This window comes from Triturus cristatus, chromosome 2_1 (assembly GCF_964204655.1).
Source record: "Triturus cristatus chromosome 2_1, aTriCri1.1, whole genome shotgun sequence".
Taxonomy (NCBI): domain Eukaryota; kingdom Metazoa; phylum Chordata; class Amphibia; order Caudata; family Salamandridae; genus Triturus; species Triturus cristatus.
Window position 1 is genome coordinate 3,358,418 of NC_140581.1, and position 25,987 is coordinate 3,384,404.

A 25,987-nucleotide genomic window follows, 5' to 3' on the forward strand; every position below is an offset into this window, starting at 1 on the left:
CGCACGCCTTAGCCAGCCAGAAATCCCATTTCTAAAAGTATGAAAAACACAGACAACACTTTCCTTCATCACGCATGGGAGTTCCCATTTCAATTCCGCTGTATCTCCCACGACAATCCTGCATCCGTAAGAACAGTCTGATGGTCTAGTCCTCTAGGTCGCTCACTCCTCTACAATTCCATCACTTTGCAAAGAGCCTGTAACTCTTTAAAGTCAGGTTTGAGCTGTGAATCAGGAGCTACACACGTTCCATTCATCCCTACCTATTACACAATCCTGACTAACAGTTGTTACTTGATAATCATAAAGGTAACACATTGTGGAATGTACACTAACACCCCTCCTCGTTTACTGCACAGAGAACGATGGAATGCTGTGGTATGACCTCATATCCTCTCCCCACGAAAGGTAGTTGAAGATGTTCTTTGGCCTAAAATTGAGATTGATGAACTGTGCCTTGATCAAGTAAACAAACTTGTTGTGATATCAATGCAGCAAGAGGTCACCTTAACCTCTGCAGCAGAAACCTTTCCCTTACAAACAGCCAGCTCTGCATCAGAGACTCCTGTAAACTTAGTTCCCCATATGTTTTGCAGATCTTATGCACACTATCTTCCATTCATCAAACAGCACTGGCATAGTGCATCAAAAGCCACTGCCATAATGCAGGTCTTCAAAAGCATTGGAACTGATCTGTTGAATGACTTAAAGACTATTTAGCTCTTTCATTCATCGTTTTCAAGTTGGTTTCGTGGATTCCTGATAATTCTCTTGTTCATTGGCTCTCACATCTTTTTAGAAGTCAAGAAATAAATCCAGTTCAACCAACAACATGAATGTCGACTATTCCACTAAAAAGCAGTGCAGTGAAAACTTGCCATTTTATCCTAAATTTGAATGGTTGAGTGAGCAGTGTACTCTATCCTTCCACAAACTAGATGCATATCAAGTTAGACTAGTCTTTTGGTGCAAAAGGTTTATGCAAGAAATGATCTTGGAAGTTCCACTTGAAATGCCTCCAATGTATCTATCAATGGGAAACAACTACATGTACCAAGCGTATTGTTAGACACTACAATTTCTAATAATTAAACATGTTTAGTATGACTAGTTTTCCGATGTTCGGTCAATCAACATCTCTAACGATCTGTTCTACCCAGAATCAAGCCACAATAAATGCCTCCATCTCCAGATTCTCTGGACCTATATGACCTATTTCAATGTGTATGCCCATCACCTTCAATCAGGGGTCGCCAAGTCAACAACGAAAGTTCGCTGCACTGATCACTCCTATGCCACTTCAAGTGCTCCAACTCCTTTGGAAAACAAAAACCAAGATATCCTGGAAATTCTATTCCTTCGTAATGGATTGGGGGAAAATAAGAATTTGTGTCAAGATTATTTCAAGCATAAAAAGGTAAATGAACAAAATAAGGAAGAGCGTGCCAAAGGACGTTTGTGCACCCAGCTACATTAAACAAAATGATTCGCTCATTTTCATTTGTTAGTTTATTAATACAAACTTAGCATTATATATTCTGTTATTAATGCACATATAGCATTATATATTCTTTTGTATGTACTATTTTGTGCACGTTATGCTGGTTATATATTATGTTTCTAAGGAAATTCTCATTCTGTGACAGCTCCCATTCAAGCTTTTCTATTTCTATTGTTTGGTTCAGTCTATACTAATTCTTTTCTCTGCATGTCCTCATAGTCTTTCATAAAACGAATAAAGTTGTCAAGATGTGTTGCATCAGGTCCACTTCCTGTCTAAGATGGCATGTTTTTGATGTTTACAATGCTGGTTACCTATAATCTACATGATAATCGAGATAACACAGTTGTTTTCATTATTCTTTAGCGTTGTTGATATTTACTGTCTGTAAGCTCTCCATTTGTTTTCAGAATATCAGATACAATTGTCGATCAGATACTATAAAAAAACAAGTATTGCATCATAGTCCGAGAAGGACTTCGCACAAAGACTATCACACAAGAGGTCACACCAATTTGCAGCGCTTCAATCGGAGGCGAAATCAGGGACAGCAAGAAGTGGCCTTCAGCCTTTCATGGTTTATTTTACAGCCCTCAATAGGCTGCACTAGAGAATAGCTGGCTTGCTACTCATAGCAAAAACACAGGTATGGGTCATATGTCAGAGGACTTCCCGCTAGGGCGCGGAACCCGCCAAGGCTGCCCCCTATCCCCACTACTATTCGCACTTGTGTTGGAGGCAATGGCGGCGGTGATTCGGTGGGAACCGACTATCCGGGGACTTAAGTGGGCTGCGGGATGGGAAGACCGCATATCCTTAATATGCTGACGACGTTTTGCTTTACCTGGCCTCCCCCAGGCGTTCAATCTTAGTGCTACTGAATATCTGTGAGAATTATGGGCGAGTGTCTGGCTACGCTATTAATTGGTCCAAGTCAGTCATGTTTGTGCTCTCTGGCCCGGCACCGCATTTTCCTAAATATTACGATTGTTTAATCGCAGTGCTTCAAGTACTTGGGTATTTATATTACGCCTAGACCTGATGAATTCCTTAAAAAAAATCTTATACCCCCCTGGAACGTCTAAAACGAGATACAGCGCACTGGAGCGCTTTGCCCTTATCGCTGCTGGGTAGGGCAGCACTTTTTAAAATGATGGCGCTGCCAAGGTATCTATATGCCTTAGAAAATACCCCATTTCTGGTACCAGTGAGATATTTTAAAACAATAACGGCAGAGGTCTCAAGTCTGCTGTGGGAGAACAAGCCAGCGCGTATTGCAATGGATAAACTGGTTAGGGGTTGGTATGATGGAGGAATAGCACTCCCAAATATACAAATGCATTACTGGGCAGCACAGTTAAAAATAATAAATCAATGGCTTCACGCCCCGCAAACGGACCCGACATTCCAGGCGGACAGATGCGCGCTGGGAGAGGGGGGGCGTTATGGCGGCCCTATACAACAAAAAACGATCTAACCCATTGATAGGACCGACGGCGCATACAGTGGCCATGTGGTTCTTGGCACAAAGGAAACTGGGATGGAACGGGGTCATAACACAGCTCACCCCACTCTGGGACACACAGCGACTTGGGAGACTTAGGAAAAGTAAGGGATTCAATAGTTGGGACGCAATAGGCACTTCCACGGTAGGCGACCTCTGGGCTAAAGGGGATGTGATTGCGTTTGAGCGCCTACAGGAGCAATACGAACTGGCACCCTCTGAGCAATTTAGATACATGGAGATTAAACATGCCCTACAGGCGGATATACCACCCAGCACCGCATTGCCGGAGGCCTCACCCCTAGAGGATAGGCTGCTTCCTTTACGTACCGGAAATTAATGAATTAACCTACCAGATCCGACGCAAGCACTGAGGGGCAAGTGGTCTGCGGACCTTGGGGATCTCGACGAGACAGACGGCACTATCATCGCCACGAGAAGTTGCAATACCCTCAAGATTAAGATTAATACAGTTAAAGATATTGCACCGGGTGTATTACACTAGGTTAACCCTACACAAAATAGAGAGAACACAACATCAGTATTGCCTGCGAGAATGTGGGGATGAGAGAACATTTTACCACACTATATGGCCCTGTCCGAAGATCATGCCATACTGGACGGCAGTGATGAGAACCATATCTCAAACCGGGGGGGGGGTCAGTAGTGCCAGAGCCTAAAAGAGGTTTGTTAAATATATGGGAGCCCAACGACTTGAACCATCCAGCGCAGGACTGGGCAACTTTGGGAATGATGATCGCGAAGCGAAACATAGCCAGACTGTGGGGGTCCAGATACTTGCCGACACTCGCGGAATGGTGTACGGATATGGATGAGGCCATGGTCGCAGAGAAAGCAGTGTATGTCAATCGAGGCTGTCCCCGGAAATGGGGGAAGGTGTGGGCGGGCCTGGAACAAGTATAGGGGCTTTATATGTGACCCCCCAGAGTTACCAAGTGAGGACATCTCAGATTGAAACGGGGAAGAAATGTAAAGAATTGTGTGGAATTATTAATGTGATCTATTATGTACTGATTGTAGTGGGAATGGGTATGCAATCTGAGAGAACTGAACCAACCAAATGCAATAAGTGTTACAGTTGTATGACTTTGATATGCCATAACCTTAATAAAAAAAAACTTTAAAAAAAAAAACAGGTATGCTGTGCGATCCATCTCAGAAACACATGCCTGCTTTGTATTGCTTCAGCTAAAATGTAGCATAGAGCTTAGAAATCGCCTGAAGGGGGTTAGGATGATAAAAACTTAACCTTGTTAGAAATTTTCTCTGATCATGACATTTCGCAGCATTAATTTTCGAAATCTATACAGTTAACATTCATATTATAAGCACTAGATTAAGATTTTAAAATACATGTTTCTTAGTGCTAATTTGAGTGGGTTATTCTTTTACAAATGAAAGTTTGGAGTTCCATTGTGTCCCGGATCTCATTTTGTTGGACTGACTGTTAGTAGTAAACACTTCCTGCATAGTATTGTTCACCTGGGTGTGTAAGGGTTGCAGTCCAACTTGATTTCTAGTTCATATTGGTGCACTGACTGAGCCCTTTCACCAGGGGGTTAGGAATCCGACCCTGAGGTAGAGGGGATGTGCGAGATCAAATGTGCTCCAAGGTCCTTCTCAGCCTCCTTTCTGTCAAGAATGTAGCGAGCAAAGGAAGGGATTATTGTGAAAATAACATTAATGACAGAAGGCTAAGATGATTGGTTATTTCAGTATCAACTGTTTGGTGTCTCTTCCCTGAACCTGTATTTGTTTTAACGCTTATGCACAATTCCCAATCGTAGAGCTTTCCCAGGGTTTGGTAGGACTGCACTTTCAAGCAATGCCTGATCACTCTGTTAGGGTGATGGGTGCCACTGGGCCTGTCTAAGAGTAGCTTGTACTGTGGTTAGGGTAATTGCACCAAATGTTATCTATCCATGCTTGATTGCTATGTGTAGGAGGCTGGCACGGTATATGGTGCTCACTTATGTGAGTATAGCACCCTGCACCAATCCAGACAACCATTATGGTGATTTTAGTGGTCTTAGACAACCTTCGAAAGCTCTCCAAGTGGTAGTTGTGGAGAGCAGCCTTCAGGCTTAGTCTAGAAGGAGTCTAAAGCAGCTTGTTTTACCAGAGCTTAATCTTATGGTATAGGTTAAGTGAAAAAGAACCACACAGTGTAGTTATAAAAAAGATTTATTATTAACACTCACTAACACAATATCTACTACTCAAAGATATAAACACAATATAAACAATACTTTGTCAACAGAATTCGTAAATAGCACAAAATACACAGTGGTCATCAGCGGGAGACCAAAACATACACTAAAATAGTGGAATGCAATCCACGACTTAAGTCAAGAATGGAGAAGAGTCGGGAACCCAAGGAACCACCCAAGGTGAGTATCTAGGAACCCCACGGAGGTCATGTGCAAAGTGTGAACACTACCACGTCTTTAATGAAAGTCTATGGGTGAGTCGCAGTTGCAAGTTTAAAAAAGGACACTTCTCAGCTAACCCTGAGAAAACCCGCGGAAGATGGAAGATTGGAGTCACCCCCATCTGTGGATACCCCAGGAACCAGGATACCTACACCAGGGAAGCCGGGTGCATAGGAGCAAAGTGACATCGGAAACCGCCGTGGACCACAATGGAAGACTTCAGAAAGATGCCGCTGATGAAGAAGGTGAACGTGTTTGGTGGAACCCAAAGATGGATTCAATATGAGAGGTACCTGCAAGCAGAGGGGACAGAGTCTAAGCCACTAAGGAGTGACCAGGAGGCACGGAAGACGAATGCCCACTGATGTCTGGAATGTAGGAGGGTTGACAGTGCCCTTGCAGTTGCAGCTGCACGGACCAGGTGACATTAAGGAAGAACAGGATCTGTTCACGAGCTGCCCCATGTCAGATTTCGAGAGCCACGGAGTCAGTGACAGGCAGGGGCACCAAAAAGCCTTGGCAACAGCAAGAGACACAATGGATGAAAAGGGTGCAGTGTTGGGACCAGCAAGGTCGAAGTGACTCACCACAGGCAGATAAGTCAGAGCAGGCTCGAGCAAGCAGGGGAGCCCACTGGAATCAAAGATGACCCTCAAGAGGACAAAGGGGCCGAAGGCACAGGAGTCGCAGCTCACCAAAGGATAAAGGTGCACAGGATGCGGTGCAGGCGAAGATCTTGGTTACAGAGGATGCTTGGGGCTGGAGCTTCTTGGTGCGCAAAGATCTCTGGAGGAGAGAGCAAACAAGCCTTGGCAACGGCAAGTCAACACTGTGCACAGGGGTACTTCTCCAGTGGCTCCAACAAGGGATATTGGCCTCCAACTTACTAGGAAGACAGTGCAGGCCTGGAGGGAGTTGCAGAACCACCACCTGTGTTGCTGAACCTTTCGGAGTCCGTAGGAGCTCAGGAACAGCAGACCGGTCAGCTTCGCAGCGGTGCCTGCAGATGCAGGGAAGTGGCTCCTTCCCTCCAAGGGAGATTCCTTCGGGTGTCTTGGATGTCCACAGGCCTTGTAAAGAACCTGTATGGAGCACAGGCACATACAATGCAGAACAATGGGACCAGGAGCAGCAGGAGTCTTCCCAGTTGCAGTCTTGGTTCCCCAAAGCGAAGTCCAGCGACGTTCAGAGTGCCCAGATGGTCGAAGTTGAAGTGGTGTTGGATTTGAATCTCCTCCCACAATGAATCTAAGGAACCACCCACAGGTAAGGATTGGAACGATTCAGGGGTTCCTCCCAGAGGAGGTAGTGGACGGGGGGGTGGAAGGGGGGACTATACTCCCATGTCCTTTGTCCAGTTTTGTGCCAGAGCAGAAGACAACGGCTCCCTGAACTGGATTATCCAAGGAGGGCACCAAATGTGCCCTTCAGTCTGAGCGGAGCTAGCAAGCGCACCCACCCAGCCCTAATACACTAAATCCTGTATGGGAGGTGGTCACATCTCCCTGTGACAGGATACCTATTGTCCTGCCTTCCTTTGCTCAAGCCTGACTCAGCAGCAGGAGGGCAGAATCGTGTCTCTGGTCAGCAGCAGCCATGTTGTGTTGTCCGGGTCTAGGCGACTGGTACTAGGAGCACTGAAGGCCTCCCGGAGGAACTTTAAAGTCCATGGAATCATGGGTATGATTCCAACATGTTTGATACCAAACACAACAGGGTTCGTTACAGCCAGTTTAGAGATGGTCATTGCGTAATTATGCAACGCCACTCTATATATTGTAATGGCTGATGCACTTACAACCCAGGAGAATGGATTACGAGGATTGTAAGAGTGTCCTGCTCATACAGGGGCACCCCCTCACCTAAAACCGAGCACCCTGCCTTCAGAATTGAAAGGCCTGCCTTAGGGGTGGCTTATAGGTTTTGAGTGCAGTGACCTCAAATATAAGGAACGTATATCTGTTGTGAGTGGTGCTAACACCAGCTTACAGAGGCTGCAATGGCAGGCCTTTAGTCACAATTTGAGTGGTCTCTCATGGGTGGCATAAGGCATACTTGTGCCTAGGGGAGACCCCTGGTGTACCTATGCTCTGGGGACATTAGTACCATATACTAGGGGCTTACAAGGGTACACCAGTAGCCAATTGTGGAGGTACCAAAGTACTAACCATAGTCCTATTTAGAGAAGAGGCAAAGAGACTGGGGTCCTGATCAGCAGGATCCCAGTCAGACTAGTCAGAAAAACAAAGACACCAGCAAAAATGGAGAAGGGGTGGGGGCAGGGGGGTGGCGGCGACCATGAAAGCAGATCCTACTTTCCTACAATATGTATGAAAGATTAAAATTACAAACAGGCACAGACAGGCGATACGGTTGATTTCTGGTCCTTATGAGTGCAGTACATATTGGTCTCCTCCTGGGTTTTGTTTCCTACCTGCGCTTCTCTAGGAATGGATATCGTGTCCTTTCAAAATGTCGTATCTCCATTGTCATGAATGCCAAGGACTGCACAGGGACATGATGCATCCGATTTTAGCAAGACAGAGCGGCATCAGATGACTATGTTTCACTTCAGATTGAGACAGACTTGGAACCCGCGTGAACGCTATGAATGCAAGCTGCATCCATTTAACATTATTCATAACTTGAGTTTCTGTTTTTACCAGATGGTTTGGGTCAGAGAGGCAGGACCTTTACAGGCAAGGAAGCTGGCCATTTGTACTGAGCAACTTGGCAAACATCTACGTTCGCTTAATTTGTGATCAAATGAGACTCATGGGCTTTCTTATGGATGGATTCATTCTCCGTTTTCCCATCTCCACTTAGGTCTTTTACTCACCCCCTGATAAGGACATGCAGTGAATCCTAGTCTGGCAATTCATCCCATGATGCGGCTCATCTTTTACAGAAAAGCCTTTTTCTGAAATGGACCTAAACACAGGCTTTAGCGCCTTCTCCAGCAAGCAAAGGTTTGTTTTTAACTTTGGTTCAGTTGATTTGGTCATCTTGAAGCCTTTAAATTATTACAAAGCATCACAGGAGTTAAGAACAATTGTGAAATCACATTCAGTACATTTTGTATAAAGTAGAGGCTCAAAAATCTACAAGATCAGGAATAATTTTTCAATTCAATTAAAATGTTTTGTTAAAAGTAAACTACAGCAAGGCCTACTGCATTTGAGAAATTTAAAGAAAGAATGCCTTGAAAGCGTCAGATGTTCTTCAGTGGGAACATGTGTTGCAATTATCAACAGAGACTGGAGAGAAACAAAGGTAAATCAAGAGTGAATACTTAAGGAGTTCTAGAGGTGCCGAAAGAAACGACAAACGTTAATTAACAGACCGCTTTCCACAAGTCTCATGGATTATGTGCATAAATGACAAAACTACTGCTGCATCAGTCAAAGTAACAAGAAAGTAGATAAAGTGCGCTCATAATAAAGCTCCAGGGTGGCAACAGAACTGGGGCAGTGTTGTACAATACTACTACAAGCTTGAAAGCTTTACTCTAGATGTTACACACAGATTGTTGTGCACTAGTGAGAGGTTGCCACAACCATATAAACCTTGAAGTGTCTGAAGTGTTTACCCACCATGTCAGACAAACCCTCAGACTTATTATAATTTTGAAAGCTTTATTATCCCAATGTTGCTGCCAAGTTAAACCCGTTTTGAATGTCCAGCCCAAGAGGTTAAAGGAAAAACAATTCTCCCTGTGTCCTCTACATAGACAATTGACAAATTTGAATGACCCAGGTTCAGGTGACAATGAATTGTCTGCATCAAGGACCTTAGTGTGATCAGCAGTGTACACATCAAAGAGAAGAGGCACTTCTATGTACCCCTGCTTTAGTCCATTGCTAGTATAAAATATGTTATTAAACAGCAAAGGTTTGCCCACACACCTCCACTCAGGTAAACTTAAGTATTCCGCCAGAGGATCACTACCCAATGGGCAGTTAGTTGCACAGGAAAACCACCCTCTTGTCTATGCAAAATAGGTTCCACAGGAGCATGACCCAAGTGCTATGTTTAGCAAGTTTTCCAATGTACCTTTATTTGTGGGTCTCTACACAACAGATTCCCCACGTGCACCTCCATGTGATCAAATCATAGCTTCCTAAAACTTTCAAAATGTACTATCCTAGGCGAATCACTTTATCCTTCTGTGCCGTAGCCTTCTTGTTTTCAAAAACACAGTGCCAGTAACACTGTGTACAAAAAAAAGAATTAATTTGCATCAATGCTTAATCAGCACTCACAAATCTTCATGGCATTACCACAATCACAGTGCGATTGCTACCTGGTTACATTCTTAGAGCCCCACATTATACAGTGACTTGAGGTAGATGTACCTTCAAGATAAGAAGCAAACCAACAGCACTGTACAAACATACCACAGGAACATTTAAATACGCTTATTCACTAGTGCCTATCAACTCATCGCCAAAAGACCAGGCTGCTGTCTGCCCCCTAAAGACAAAACCTACTGTGTCCTTGAGATCTTGGATTTATTGATCTATGGAAATTTGTGTAGCACTTAGTAAGAAAGCTACAGAACTCCTTGCCCACTGGAACCTGCGCAAAGAAAAATCTAAGATGAAAGCAAACAATAAATGGCACCAGAAACAAGCATTCAGAAAACAGGAGATGGAGTAAAGAAGAATGTCAAACATTATTGAACCCAAACACAAGCTATAATACAAATACACAAATGGAAGTACAAATACCCAAACCGCGAAACAAGGGCAGCAAAAGAACTCACCTAAGAACTATATTCTTTTCCCCTGTTTAGTGGATCATTTTATCAGAGCTTACTACAAATCAAATGCATCAGCCACTCCTCCAGCTTCATCCTCGGAGTCCTTGGCATTTCCTGAATTTCAAACCCTATTGGCATGGAAATATTCCAAAAGTGATGATCATGAAGCCCTCTGTGGGCTCCACCCATCTATGAAATAACACACCAATGTACTGGTTCTATCCAAAATGAAATTCCTTGTTCAAAAAAGGCAACATTCCCAAACCACTAAGCAATCATCATCCAACTACTAAACATTGTGTAGTTTCGCTGGATTTGAGTTTATCATTATTTCATTGTTGTATCAATGTGGATTTTGAAACTTCAGTGTGAGTGGATTGGTGTCTGTTTAGAGATCGCGTATCAGCAAATCCTTTCCCACATTCACTGCACATATAGGGCTTCTCTCCTGTGTGTATCCTCTGATGCTTGACTAGAGATCGAGAGTCCGCATATCTCTTCCCACACTCGCTGCATGCGAAGGGCTTCTCCCCAGTGTGAATTTGTTGGTGTTTAATCAATGATCCACGATCAGCGAATCTCTTCCCACATGTATTGCATGCATAGGGTTTCTCTCCAGTATGCGTTCGGCGATGGATAGTCAACTGATGTGAATGTCTGAAGCTCTTGTCACATTTACTACACGAATACGGTTTCTCGCCTGTATGCAATGTTTGATGTGCTCTCAGAGCACTTGACGTTGTGAACCCCTTGCCACATTCACCGCATGGATACGGTCTTTCTCCAGTGTGAAGTCGGTTGTGAATGACCAGAGTTCCTGAGTCAGTAAAACTCTTCCCACATTGTTTACATGTGTACGGTTTAATGCCAGCATGGAGCCGCTGGTGTCTCGTTAAGTGCTGTGGATGTCTAAAATTCTGACCACATTTAGTACAAGTATATGGTTTCTCTAGTGTGTGTTTTCGCTGGTGCGATTTTAGATCCCTCAGACACCGGAAACCTTTACCACATTCACTACATGAATATGGGGTTTCTCCTAAGTGTATCATCTGATGCATAACTAAATTCCCTGACTGGCTAAAACCTTTTCCACATTCATTGCAGGAATATGGCTTTTCACCAGTGTGCAATCGCTCATGAGTTTTAAGGGTAAATTTATTGGCAAAATGTTTCCCGCATTTGGTACATGGACATGGTTTTACTCCAATGTGTATCTTCTGGTGTGCTTTTAAATTTGAGGGTCGTCTAAATGATTTAGCACATTCACTACACGGATAAGGTTTCTCACCCGTGTGTGTAAATTTGTGCAATTCCAAATGTGATTCTCTTTTGAAGCGCTTTGGACATTCACTGCAACCATATGGTCTCTCTTCATTCTGCTTCTCTCCTGTATGAGTTCTCCGGTGCTTCCAGAGTCCAGACGAGTTGACAAAGCTTTTCCCACATTTGCTGCATGTATAGGACTTTACTCCTGCATGTATCCTCTTGTGATTTACCAAAACACCAGGGTGGCTGAAACTCTTTCCACAATCTGTGCACAAGTATGGTTTTTCCCCTGTATGTGTTCGTTCATGAGAACTCAAGCCGTCAAGCCGTGCAAAACTCTTTCCACACTCACTACATGTGTAAGGTTTCTCTCCGGTGTGTGTTCGCTTATGGGTGGTCAGATCATTAGGGTGGCTGAAACACCTCTCACACTCACTGCATTTATAGGGTCTCTCCCCTGTGTGAACTCGCTTGTGAAGTTTCAGGCATGATGTATCACGAAAGCCCTTCCCACATTCTTCACATTTATGGCGCTTCTCTCCTGTGTGAATGACACTATGCATTTTTAAATGTGAGGCACCTATAAACTTCTTCCCACATATATTACAAACATATGGCTTCTCCCCAGTATGTGTTCGTCTGTGCATCGGCAGATGTGATGACTGGCTGAACTGTTTTCCACATATATCACATGAAAAAGGTTTCTCTCCTGTGTGAATCCTCTGGTGTATCAGAAGATGTGATAAAGGATAGAAACTCTTCCCACATTCACTACATGTGTGTGGTTTCTCTCTTTTCTCTCCCGTATGGGTTCTTCTGTGACTTCTCAGGCCATCTCTCCTATTGAAGCTTCTCCCACACTCGTCACATGCATAAGGCTTCTCTCCTGTATGTATCCTCTGGTGTGTGAGAAAGTGTGATGGAGAAGAGAAAGTCTTTCCACATTCACTGCACTCACACAATTTTTTTCTTTTTTTAGATTTATCCTCTTGTTGATGTTCACTTATAGCATCTTTACCTTTGGATGTTGATGAAGTCATGGCTGAATGGATCCTATTGTGCCTACTGAAGACAGACGTATTTCGGAATGTCTTCCCACATTCCCTACATTCTAACAATTTCCTATTTACTTTTATTTTTCCTGAGTTTGGTTTCTGCTTGGTTTGCTCTTGAGAAAAAAGGTCATGGTTCGGCCCTGGAATTTTTTCAAATGACGCTCGATCATTTTGCTCCGGTTCTGCGTGGGTGGTCTGTTCACTGTTGGAGTTTAATTTGCCTTTATATTGCTCATATTCAGAGGACTGGTGCAGCATTTCTTTTACTGCTGATGTAGCCCTTTTTTTCTTATTGTTTGTTGCTTTCCAGGTTTGTTTTTGCAGAACCAATGCTTTATTTTCTTCTGGTGCGGATGTGTCCATTTTCATTTTGTCTGTAAGGGTTTTATTACACTGTTTCATGTGTATTCATATGCCCAGCATCTGTAAAGCAAACCGAAAAAAGATCTGGAATTAGAACACAGCCGTGTGGATTATATATATTTGTTTCTAGTTTTGTCGTTCCCATACACAACTATACAGTACAGAAAACATAAAACAACTTAGAAACTACCCACCCATCAATATCAGTATGTTGTTACATGAATATATATATCTGTGTACACATATTACAGGGTGTCAGGTTGTGTACAATTAATCTGAAAAACTGTACATATTACAAAGATGCCAATCATTAACAGAAGTAGCCATTTAGCTCTTCCTCTAAAGCGGTTTGTTGTCAGGCTTGGAACCTACAGCCTCAGGATCAGTTCCCAATCAAGAATCACTTTAGGCCTGTGCATACCTCCCATCAGGTGTGAGTTCACATCCAATTCAGCCCAGGCAAATGTATATAGGTCTATCGCCCATCTCCCAAAATCAGGGAAGCTAGCGATCTCCAGTTCATGATTGTGTGCCATTTTCCAAGGCCATATCTATAAATTTGATGCTGGATCGGTAGGCCTTGGCCCTAGTCAGGAGCTCCAGCAAGCAGGTTTGGGTGGGGAAGTAAACGCCCCCTTCCTGACCACTCCATTAGGGAGCTAGTGACATCTTGCCACCATCGCTTTAAAGCCCTACATGACCGAACCATACAGCCAAACACAACCCCCTCATTGCGGCATATAAGACACACAAGGGTTATCTCAGACCATGTGAGCTGGCTCTAAGTGTGCTTTATGTACATAATTAAATTGTAGAAACTTGAGGTGGGCCGTTATCAAAATGTACATCACCTGTTGTAAGTCCCAGTTCCAATCTGAATCAGTAAGTTCTTCGGACAAATCTTCCTCCCATTTAGCCCAGAGGGAAGTTAAAGTCCTGGGTCTAGTGGCCTGTTTATCACCTAGAACGGCTGCATTAATGCATCCGTTAGAAGCTATGTCCTGATGTCATCCCGCATGAGAGGGATGGTCGTGGGTAACACTGCATGAGTCAGCGATTACCCAACAGGCAGGCCATACACTTGTGTCATTTCCTCAAAGGGCATTGGGTGAATGGAATTGTATAGCTTTCTTGGAGATATTATCCCTGCTCATCACCAGAGACTTGTTCACCCTTCTAGCCAACTGAGTGGGAAAGTCCATAGGGAGACCTCAGGCGCATTTATGGTGCAAATAATCTTGTGCTGCTTGTAACCGGATGAAGGTAACTTGGGCTTTGCACTGCTTGTTGATAACATATTCACAAACATCTAGAAGGGTCAATTCACCCTGCTGGTATGCAAACTCAAATGACACCCCCCAAGCTAAACCATCCCGACATACAGGAGTTAAGCAGGCAGCTAGGATTCAAAGCCAGACAACCCCAGCCCCCCTCAATCAGAGGGAAGGTATAAAGTATCTAGTGCTAAGTTAGCCTGTTTGCCCCCCACATAACAACTTTGTGAGAATAGAAGAGAGTTCTTGAAACAATTTCAGACTGAGCTGCAGTGGAATATTTCCAAATAAATTAAGTAGCATAGGCAATTGCACCCAATCATCGACAGTGGTAGTAGACACCAGAAACCTACTGAGGCTTTTGTAGTCACCTGTCCAATATTCCTCTGAAGTACATTTTATTAGTCTCTGTATAGCTTGATCTCTAAATACGGTATGCTCCAAGGAAAATCCCTTAATTCGGAGATCATCAACCCAGCATTGGAAAGAGAAAAGATGTGGCTGCGTTCATGTTGATCTAATGACTCAAAAAGGGCCCCCTGTAAATATTTGTAGGTACTCCTAGATCAGGGAAATTAATTCATGAAAAAACAACGTATCTAGGCAGCAATGAATGAAAATATATAAGTCTAAATAAACATAGCACCAGGAATTGAATCAGTGTACTCGAACAAGAATAAACATATCAATAATTTTATTAATTTTAAATAAAAAAGTAGCCTTGTGTCAGTCAAAATTATGTTTATTTAGATCATAGTCTTTAAACACGTGCAAATGGAAAATTACTAGTTTAAAATATTCTACAATATGCAACAAAATAATTACAGATTAAAATATTCTACAGCAAATTTATAAAATTCCGTACACTAAATACATGTCTCAAAGGAAGGTATCAATAAAATATCACTTTCTTTGGATAGTCCTTACCCTTTAAGAATTATTATCATATTAAAATCAACCTTTTCTCTTAGACAAGCTATGTAATTCATTTATTATAACATTTCTAAAATTTTACTTATATATTGTTAGAAATCTTTGGACTACCTTTATATAATTCCCTAGAGCAATTGCGATTTCGATAGAGGGCATTTCCGTGAGGAAATTGACCGCCTGTGCCCGTGTCCTTATATCATATTTAAAAAATACTGGGCGCAGACATAGTTTACGCTGTTCTAATATAGTTATGCAATCTAACAGGATGTGCACTATATCCCCTTTTGTGCCCAGCCTACACTTGCAGCACCCTTTATGATCCAACATTTTCGATTTAGTTTCTTTGTTTACCAGCCACGGATTAATCCCAATTTGCATCCTTAATATCTCCGGTCTATACCAGTGGTTTGGAAAGATGTCCAAGTAAGGGAACCAGTTTTCCTTAGACCAGGAGCTCATCATAAACTATACAGATTTTTTCTTAGTCAGGTATTCCAAGTCAGTTCTTCTAGAAACTTCTTGCCCATTAAACTTCAGATCACTTTTTGTGCACTCTATTCGTAGCGATTCTCGGCAAATGACCACCTTTATACACTCACAGGCCTGCGCCATTTTCTTCCTACACGTTTTTGCCCATTTTAGATTACTAAATTCAATGTCTTTTCTACACCATTGTGCTACTTTCTGGCCTTTTTCGTTTTCCCAACGTTTCCAAAAACTAATCACCGCTATTTGCGATTGTACCCCCCAGGCAATTGTTCCTAGTTCGGTCCTTATTGCTTGGAACATTGATGATGGGGGCATGGACAGAAGGTTTTTCAGGCATTTTCCTTCCTCGAGGTCCCAGACTCCTTTACCGCTCAAATAAAGGATTTCTGCACCATAAAGTACTTGTGGAGGTATCATTGCACTGAAGGCCTTTAGTAACGGGCGGTGAGACATATCCCCGTAATCACGGTTAAACATTTTTAGACCAGAAATTGATGTTGGAGCTTTCGCTTTTTGGGCTTCTAGATGTGTATGCCAGCTTAATGTCTTTTCAAACCACATCCCTAGGTAACAATATTCATTAACCGATTCCAGTTTAAGATCACCTAAGAACAAATTAAACTTTATTACCTTTTTTCCAAAACATAACATTTTTGTCTTGTCCAAGTTTACTGTTAAAAATTTCCTTGCACTATATTCACTAAAAGATTTCAGCTTTCTTTGGAGGCCCATTTCAGTCTGGTCTACTATTACCAAGTCGTCTGCATATAAAAGGCAGGGCACCCTTTTACCATCCATTCTTGGGCTAGCACTACCCTCAACTTCTAGACAGGCTGGTAAATCAGACAGAAATATAGAGAATAACTGTGGGGCCAAAACTCAGCCCTGTCTCAGGCCGTTTTCAATAGGTATTTTTGGCGTTAATGACCACTCAGTATCCTTGATTACTTGTGCCCAATTAGCTCGGTGTAGTTCTTTTATTATAGCCAGCAGGTCTTTAGGTATATTTTTATTCATGAGAGTTTCCCAGAGGCAGGCTCTGTCTACTGAATCGAATGCTGCTCGAAAGTCAACGAAACAGCAACAAAGCTTACAGTTTTGCTCCGTCGACTTTCTCGCCATTGCCCATAGCGCAAAGCAATGATCTATCGTTGAATGCCCCTCTCTGAATCCTCCCTGTTCAATGGGTACGATTGAGAACTCATCGACCCAAGCATTTAGTCTAATTAACACAATTTTTGAAAATACCCTTTCTCCTATATCTAGAAGCTTAATCAATCTATAATTTTGTGGCATGTCCCTGCTACTTTTTTTTATGGATTGGCCTGATTACAGCGCCCTTCCAGTTCATTGGCATTATGCCTTCTACTAATATTTGGAACAGCTGGGGGAAAAATCTTGCCCACCATTTTATCTGAGATTTTAATATTATTGCTGGGAGATTGTCTGGCCCTGCGGCACGGGTTAGTTTCAGATATTATATTTTCTACTTTCTGTTCGGAAAAATCTGATTTGGAATCTTCCGATATTTCCTGCCAATGCTGGAGCTCTATGACTCCTAAAAGTTCTCGAGGACCATACAATTCCCTTAAATATTTCTCCCAGGCTGTTTCGCTAACACCACATTTCATTTCCCCTGCTGTGGGAGCGGATACTGCTTTTACCAGTTTCCAAAATTGTCTTAGATTTTTTGCTTCAATTGATTCTAGCAGATTTACCCAACATTTCTCTTTATACGACCTTTTTGCATCAGTAACCATCTTTTTCAACTCAGTTTTCAGCTTTTTAAGATAATTTTGCCTCTCTTTGTTGAACTTTTTTCTTTGACTTCTTAATTCTGTCCTTATCTCCTTTTTTTTTAATTTGACAATCAGTGGAAAACCATTTCAGTCGGCTAACCGGGATTATTGTACCCTTTCGTTTATCCTTTTTTAGTTCTATCCGTAGACACTATACTACTTGGATTATCTTCTCCTCGTACCATTTCAAGTTTTTACTCCCCAAATCTCCCAGTTCTACCTTAAGTTGAAAGGACTTTAATTTTTCCGGATACTCCTCTGTCAGTCTTGTCGTCACACGCTTGGGGTAGTCAACTTCTTGTGGGATCACTTTTTCTCTGAATTCCCTCTTTCCCTCGTATACCGTCAATTGCAATGGATTGTGGTCGCTACTTTTATTTTGGTGTAACTTAAATTCCCGAACCAGTGGGAAATTCCAGGCTAGCATAAAAACAATCAATTGGGCAATTTTGTAAACCTATTTTAAAGGTCTTTTTTGCCGGGCAATCTGTTTTGAATCTGCCATTTAGGCAAAAGAGACCCTTCCTCCCTAGATAGTTTACCAATTCCATATCCTGTTTCGAGGGATCACATGCTGGGAAGCAGGCATAGTCAATTACATATGCATCCAACAGTTCTCTGTGCCAAAGATCCGCCTTTTTTGGGTGCAACTTATGGTTAAAATCCCCCATGATTAACACATCTGAAGCATGGTTTTCTAATAGTCTATATCCTCTTTAAAATTCCCCGACTCAATTACATATTCTGCCACATTATCCCACTGCACGTATACATTTATAACAGTTAAGTTTTCATATTTCTTATCCAAGGTCAAGATGTCTAATCTGCATGCCAATAGCCATTTACATTTTACTTTTAGCAATTTTACATTTCTTATTGCTTTTGTTGATCTGAGTCAATTCCCCCCTGATGGGCGACCAAATCTTTTTTTCTTGGCCGGTCGGTTTAGTTGAAGGTAGCCCTCGAAGTTAGGGGTTTCGTCGCATACCCAAGTCTCTTGTAGACAGGCAATTTCCACTTTATTTACTAATTTCTCTATATGCTCTTGTTTTATCTCATTGCCTAAGCCATTTATGTTCCATGATAAGAGACTTAGGATATGCGATCCCCCCTCATCCTATTCAACCTCACTTAGACCACTATCTTCAGCCATTCCCTCCATATACCTCTCTGAAGATTCTCCCAGGTTGCTTCTTTGACTCCAATTACCCCATGAGTCTTCCTTTACTGTGTTATTTACCACTATGTTCAGGCGGCTACCCTCTTCTTCATTATTTCTCAGTAGCCTCACCTGTCTCCTCCCAAGGCCCGCATGGCACTTTAGGAAACTACTTCCTGATTGTGCATTTCTCTTTAGTTCCCTCTCTGGGATTAACCTTATTCCCTCATGGAATATCTCACTCGCTGCTTTCTCAATGGCCATTTTTACCAGGTCAGAGTAAAGTAATACTCTTGTTATTTCCTTGCCATTTATATTTTCTATGAAACCCACCTGTCTCAGATCTTCCGAACCAATCCCACTCAGGCTTGAGCATTTAGAGAAGGAAGTCAGGATTTGCACCCTATTTAATGGGTTAATTTTCCTCAGTTTCTTTCCCCTTTGTCCTGATAGCGCCGGTTCCAGGTACACCCATTTGTTATTACCCACCTCTAATCCTTTCTTGGGGGTTTCTGGGTTTAACTGTCTACCATTTGCCCACCCTGGGTGCCCCATTTTATTATCCACTTCTGCTAGAACTTGGGGATGTGGTACTTCATCTGGGTTAACATACCTCTGATAGTTTCGGGTTTGTCCCCCTAGGGATGAATTTACTCTCTGATTTGCAAATTTGGTTTTTAATAATCCCTCAATTAAACCCTTACTACTCTGGCTCTTCCTTTGAGCGCTTGGGGCATTTCTTTTGTTCTCGGCTATCGGAGATCTAATGGGTACAAAAGTCAGAGCAGAGGCATTTAGGCTTTGCGCTTCCACTACCTCCCTTTCTTTCTCTTTTCCCTTTAATGCTGTTTTGGGGGCCCGCTGCTTGCGTGCCCTACCTTTAGTGTGAACCCTTACATATTCACTTCTCCTTTTTATCAACATTGGGCATTTGGATATATATATATATATATATATACACGTTATCTGGTGCTTCTGCCGTCTTACTCACTATACTTTGTTCTGTGGGCTGGGGAGTGACTACTGATCTTAACATGTGAGGCATTTGTCCTTTGATTCCTACCAGCTCCTCTTCGAACTTTTTTAGGGACAACTTTTTGTGATTTTAAGACTCCATTATTCATCATTGTTACTTCTAGAATTCCCTGAAGGGTTTTCTGTAACATCAAAAGTAAGTCCATCATGGAGGATGAGGGTGATGCTGACAGGACCGAGTCCTGGAGACTGTTTCTCTCAGGGATAGCTTGGCTTTCTGTACTTGGGAAGAGTCCTACTGGGCTGCGTTTTTTAGCCCATTTAAATTTTGCAGTACTTGGTGGTATAAGGCCCCACAGACGAAACTTAACCCCTGACTTTCATTCCCCAATTGCCCTGCATTCTCCGAGGTTTGCAAAGAAAAAGGTTTTGGGGATGATGAAAGACGTGGTGCTGCTATTTGTAAGTTTTTGGCTCAAGATGGAATGGTTTATTAACAGGGGATCCTCCAGGGAGACTCCCATTCCTTTCGCTGTGCGGTGGTGCTCCTCAGTTTCCCGGTTTGTTGTGTTCTCAGACCGGTGCTCCTCCTCCGTTTCCAAGTTTATTATGGGTTGCTCTGCGATTTTATAGTGTTTCCCTACAAAGTCCTTTATGGATTTAGTGACTACAGTGCTACCTTTAAGGTTGGGTATTGAGGTGCTACCATTTTGGGCTTGCAAATCTTGTTTGGTAGCTCTTTTATTTTCCTCTTCTTTCGTAACCCCTTACTATTTTCCTCAGGGGAGGCCTGGCTTTCCTGGTTCTCTTCCAGTGTCTTTGACCCCTCCCGTAACTCACTCCTCCCTGGGCTTTCTTCGAAAGCTTCCTTGCGTAGTTTTTGCTTCCTTTTCGGGGCCATCATCCTTTTAATTTCAGAGCTAATTGGCTCAGATATTGCTTTGGGGCGTTATTCTGCCTTTGCCACCTGCAATTATCCCCTGTATACTGCCAATTCACAGTTTTAAAGATGCTTGGATAGATCAGCGATGACCCGAAAGCTCTGAACAGCCCGCACCAGATGTTAGGGATAATCTGATACAGAGGGTCTGTCACCACACCTCTGGTGACAGAGGATGACGGAGGGCCAAGTGGGGAGCCGAGCCAGTCCTGGCTCACCGTCTGCGGCTTTGGCAGTGTTTCAGCGTTTTGCCGCGTTCACGCTCACCTGCCGGAGGAAAACTAGAGCCTACACTGTGGTTCAGTGGCTTGGAGGTGGTTTAGGAGGGGTGGACTGATTGGTTGAATACAGCCTCTGGGGGGGCCAGGAAAGCACAGGACCAGCCGGGCAGGGGGCAGGGGGCCGACCTATGCCACGATCTTGATGGTTGCTGCCTTCTCTTGGGGCCAACCGCTAGTAACCCTCTCCCCCTTCTCCCCTGCACCTGCCCCTGCGTTGAGGAGACGTGCAGGTGTATGAATGAAAATATATAAGTCTACATGAACATAGCACCAAGAATCAGTGTACTCGAACAAGAATAAAAATATCAATAATTTTATTAATTTTAAATAAAAAAGTAGCCTTGTGTAAGATGATGTACTACATATAAATCACATATAACAAAGACAATGACATAATTTCATCATTTTGACGAACATTAATACACAAAGGCAAGACATAACGAGTATAATACAGCAAGAAATTGGCTTGAAAGTGTGGTTTTCAGACGAACGATGTAATTTGACGCGCGTTTCGGCATGTAAAAACGCCTTCTTCAGGAAAAGCCAAAGTGGTTCCTAAGTGTCAAAAAATAAATCCAAAAAGACAATGTATATATACATAAGGCATTTGTGGATATAGATCTTATAGGTCCTCAAAAGAAGATAGCATAAATTCTATTGTATTGAACCATATAGATCATCAACATATGTGACCACATCATTAAACTGTTACTACAGTACACTGAAACAATATCGGTGTGGATAATAGGATACTGGGCTGTCACACAAAAAAGGGGTATATAGAAAAGAAAGGGGGCACAACGTCCCCGTATAGTGTCTATAGGTAATCGGGATGGACGAAATGACAAAAACAGAAGTTCGTTGTTATAAAACAAGAGATAGAGATTCAGAAATAACAATTTCCATTGTTATAAAAAAGAAAAAAGGAGAATACTAAAGATAAATTGACAGCTGAAAGTGATCAAGAAACCATGAATCACCGCATATGCGAAAGGAGAGTAATACTGAATTTTCTAGGACAGCGTGATTGTAACTAAAGTTCAAATTCTTATAAAGGGTATAAAGCAAGCTGAATGGTCTATATTGAAATGACACCTACTGAGTCTCAACTGGACATCGAGCGTTGCGACAACCAAGGATGGTACCCAGAACGTAGGTTGGGTAAGTGAAGACCGAGAGGGACAAAGATGAAGGAGAAAAGGATATTCTCAATAACTAGAAAGGATAATAATTATGGAAACAAGGAAAATGTTGAGAGAAAGATACAAAACCAGATAAAGTAAAAAAAGGAAAGAAGAAAAAAAGTGGAGACACGAAAAGAGAAAGAGGAACAAGAGAAAGAAAGAGAAAAGGCATAGAGAAAAAAAGAGAAAGGGAAGAAGAGGAGTGGAGACAGAACAACATAGTAAAAAGGACAAGATGGAAAAAGGAGTATAAAGAGAAGTGGGAAAAGGAAAAGCTACTGATAACTGGTTATACCTGATGCTCCAACAATACAATAATGATCTGAAATCCTAGCTCTGTATTTCGAGTGTGGATAATAATAATAACAACTTTTCTGCAAGAAACAGAAGCATGAAAAATTTAAATACTTGGCTGTATATAGAGAAATAAAAAAAAATATAACAAAATATAAAGAGTGCTAGTAATTACCCAAGTAGTCTTTTATTACGTGGCTGTCAATAGATCAGTCACGGAGGGCACTCACAAATGAGTCACTGGAGATTGCCAAGACAGGCTGGTAGTTTGCGTAGCTGTGTGTCTCATAAATCAAGGTCTGGGTAGAGAGAAAGGATGTCATTTGTAAAAAAAATTATATACTACTATAAATAGAAAGAGAACGATGTCCATTTAAGATACTCGAAGTCTAATTAGGGTATAGGGTATGTTAATTACCTATATGGTTGTGTCAAAAATATCTTCAAATTTATTGGTCTCAGGAGCCGGTTCAAGGATCAGTAGTAATGCCGTCAAACTGAGGAGAAAAATGATTGCCAGTAAGCCCTCAAGGGCAAGTAATATGGGTCGCGATATTATTAGTGTGGATAATAACGCAAATGTCAGACATAAATGCATGTGGGGATTACATGGCAGAAATAACTGGAGCGATAGTCTACTAGAATATTTAAAAAAAGGATTCAGAGACAAAAAAAAAACTTGCATTAACATACAGCACCTATTTGCTGGACAGTCTTAGTAAAGTTAAACAGAGTGGTGTAAAATGAATCAAAATCAAAGGCTGCAATAGATAGTAGCACGACTCAGGACTGGGTGTGTGAAAGATCTGCTGGTAACAACTTACATTTAAAGCTTGGAATGAAACGCCCATCTAGCAGCAGGTAGTTCAATAGAAACGAACACATACCACAGAGTAGTATTTAAACGGCAATGGGCCAATAGTTAGTGAGAATGTGTTACGTATGCTAATCACATAGAAGAACGGGCTATACCAATGGGAATGTGAAAGCGTGAGCGGTATAACGACTAGACCGGCAACTTCATTTAGTTAGTATATGGAGTATATACAACGTAGCATCCATTGGTTAGTAGGTAAAAATGTATACGTCAAAGTTAATACATTTATGAGATATGTAATAAAGATAGAACAGATGTGTATATATCTAAAATAGTGACTTTCACAAAAAAGTGTATATATATATATATGCGTAGCGAGCGCATGGTTTATACAAATCGCCGATATCAATACGGAAGATCTCGATATCGCTTGATCATGTTAGTAGACTTCAATATCGATCAATCAGTACTAATGTATATGTTCAAGATTTATTCTAAATAGTTCGAATGGATAACAAGTGTAGAGAAGTGCATTGTTTGTATATAGCAGTGCAATGTGTAGTCCGATCACGTGCACAAGCATGAGCCAATCAGAATGGGGCTAATATATTACGGAGGTTTTAGATAGATGAAGCCTAGACCGTTAACCGAATGAGAAAGTTTTATCGATGTAAATGGCTGAAAGTATTTCTTAAGATATTCAATTTGATAAAAATGCATAGTTACAAACCGTATAGTTGGAAGATTATATATAGAGCAAAGAGGCTCTGTTAAGGATTAAACAAATCAGGATGGATTACATAACTTATCTATTGATAATGTCAAGGTTTATTATTTGCTAAACTATATAACCTGTCCAAAGGAGATCTTCTTTGTAATAGGCTTAGTAAGAATTTTAACGAATAGCGTTTTCCCATGGGATTTCGCTATTTAATCCATTTTTATGTGTGTCCAGAGTAAATATCCAGAAACTTTGCGTTTTTTGCGAATTTCTTCTACTTTAAGCTTATCCATAGTCTCTAGTTTTTCAATAATAAACCAACCAAGATTAGATGTATGAGGGTGTTCAATGCAGTGTTTTACCAAGGGGGCACTAAGTTTGGAAGTATGTATCGCAGAACGATGTTCAGTATACAGAGTGTTAAAAGTACGAGACGTTTCCCCTACATAGCCCAAGGTGCATGGGCATATCAGTAAGTAGATCACATTTTTACTTTTGCAATTGGAAAAGTTACGTGGTGTAATGTGATGTCCATGGTAATTGTATGTGGCTCCAACTATAGCGGTGTCACAGGCTTTACAGCTAGAGCATTTATATGTGCCTTTAATTGGTGCTGATGATACCAGTGTGCGCCCCATATCTATGGAGTTCCTCGAAAAACTTCAGAAAATCCTCGGTGTAATCATGCACAGTATGATGTTGTCCGTATATAACGAGAGGACATGTGTGACTTTGGCCAGAAACCCTGACATCTTCCTAGTGCGACAGATATGGTAGCCTTGTGGAATGGATAATGTTATGTGATATTTGTAGAGCGCATGGATGCCGCAGCCAAGGGGCGACCCAGCGCTAAGCTCAGACAGAAGATAGATGACAGGGCCAAGGAACGCCACAACCAATTATTTAGAGAACAGAGGAGTTTTAATGGCCTTGCGGAAAGCAGCAAGATTTTGAATGCTTCTGATGTTAACCAGAAGGGAGTTCCAGAGTTTGGGAGCTAAAGCATCAGAAAGAACGCCTCTCGGCTCTGGCTCTCTTAACCCGTGGGATGGTCGACAAATGCTGGTTGACAGAGCGCAGGAAACGAGTGGGCGTATAAGGGATGAGGAGGTCTGCTAGGATTTCAGGGGATTGAGCGTTAAGGATACGGTAGGCAATGCACAGTGCTTTATAAAGAACAAGCTTCTCCACTGGGAGCCAATGAAGTCTATTAATGAACTCCGAAGTGTGACAGGTCCTGGGGAGCCCAAACAGTAGTTGGACAGCCGCATTCTGTATTCTTTGGAGGCGCTGTGTTACTGCTCTGTTAACCCTCAAGTACAGAGCACTAGCATAATCCAGCCTGGATAGTATGGTGGCCTGGATGATAACCTGCCAAGTATTAGCCTCAAAGAAGTCCAACAAAGGTTTGAGACCACAAAGGAGTCCATAATCCGTCATTTTGAGTAAAAAAAATAGCTATGGGATTATGGCTCTAATTTGAGAGAAGCAGAGACCATTCACAAACGAGACCCAAAAAGTCCTAAACTAGATACAAGGTACCAAGATTTTTCAGTGAAAAACATTCGTCACCTTATGGCTCCAATTATCCGCTCTGCAAGTTTACTCCTACTGCTGCAGCCCCTGCCGTCAACATTTGCATCCCTAGTGTACAGATGATTGATGGATGCTCCACTATGCATGGCATCTTCTCCCTTTAGATATAAATATGCACCCATCTCCACACATAGAGGAACTTTCGGAGAGCAAGCGCCGCAAACCTGCACTAGAGCTAGACCATGAGCGCAAGCTTGGAGAACTGCTCACTGATTACTCTGGCTCATTTTTTTACTAAAACTACTTTGTGAGTAAGTTAAACGTTGCACTTACAAACACTGATATATTCCCAAACCCCTTGTTCTCTCACTTTGTCAATCTGCCTAATTCACCTTGTGTCCTCTACCGACCCATCAAACTCATCCTCATCTCAGCCAAGTCCTTCTGGGCTTATTCGGTGCGCTTCAGTCCTCAGAGTATAAAGTTCACCTCCCTTTACCGACTCACTAATCTTTACATTCACTCATATCTTGACACCACTCACAATCAGCCCTTCGCCCCCTAAACTCTAATTTTCTTCGAAGCCTCAATAACTGGTGAGCAACTAGTTTACACAACTCACAGCTTCAAACCTGCGACGTCACCACTCCACAGACACTGCTTGCAGCCAGTTATCATTTT

The 25,987-nt window shown here is 42.2% G+C and overlaps 1 protein-coding gene across 2 annotated transcripts in view; it reads right to left on the reverse strand.

Annotated features, from left to right (window-relative positions):
• Positions 1–5,194: 5,194 nt before the first annotated feature.
• Positions 5,195–25,987, reverse strand: part of LOC146863584 (uncharacterized) — a 118,608-nt gene continuing 97,815 nt past the window's right edge. For both annotated transcript variants that reach the window (XM_085627557.1, XM_085627551.1), the window contains one exon: positions 5,195–12,964. In XM_085627557.1, the coding sequence (XP_085483683.1) occupies positions 10,553–12,943 (2,391 nt within the window). In that variant the 5' untranslated portion in view covers positions 12,944–12,964 and the 3' untranslated portion in view covers positions 5,195–10,552. The remainder of the gene's footprint in view (positions 12,965–25,987) is intronic.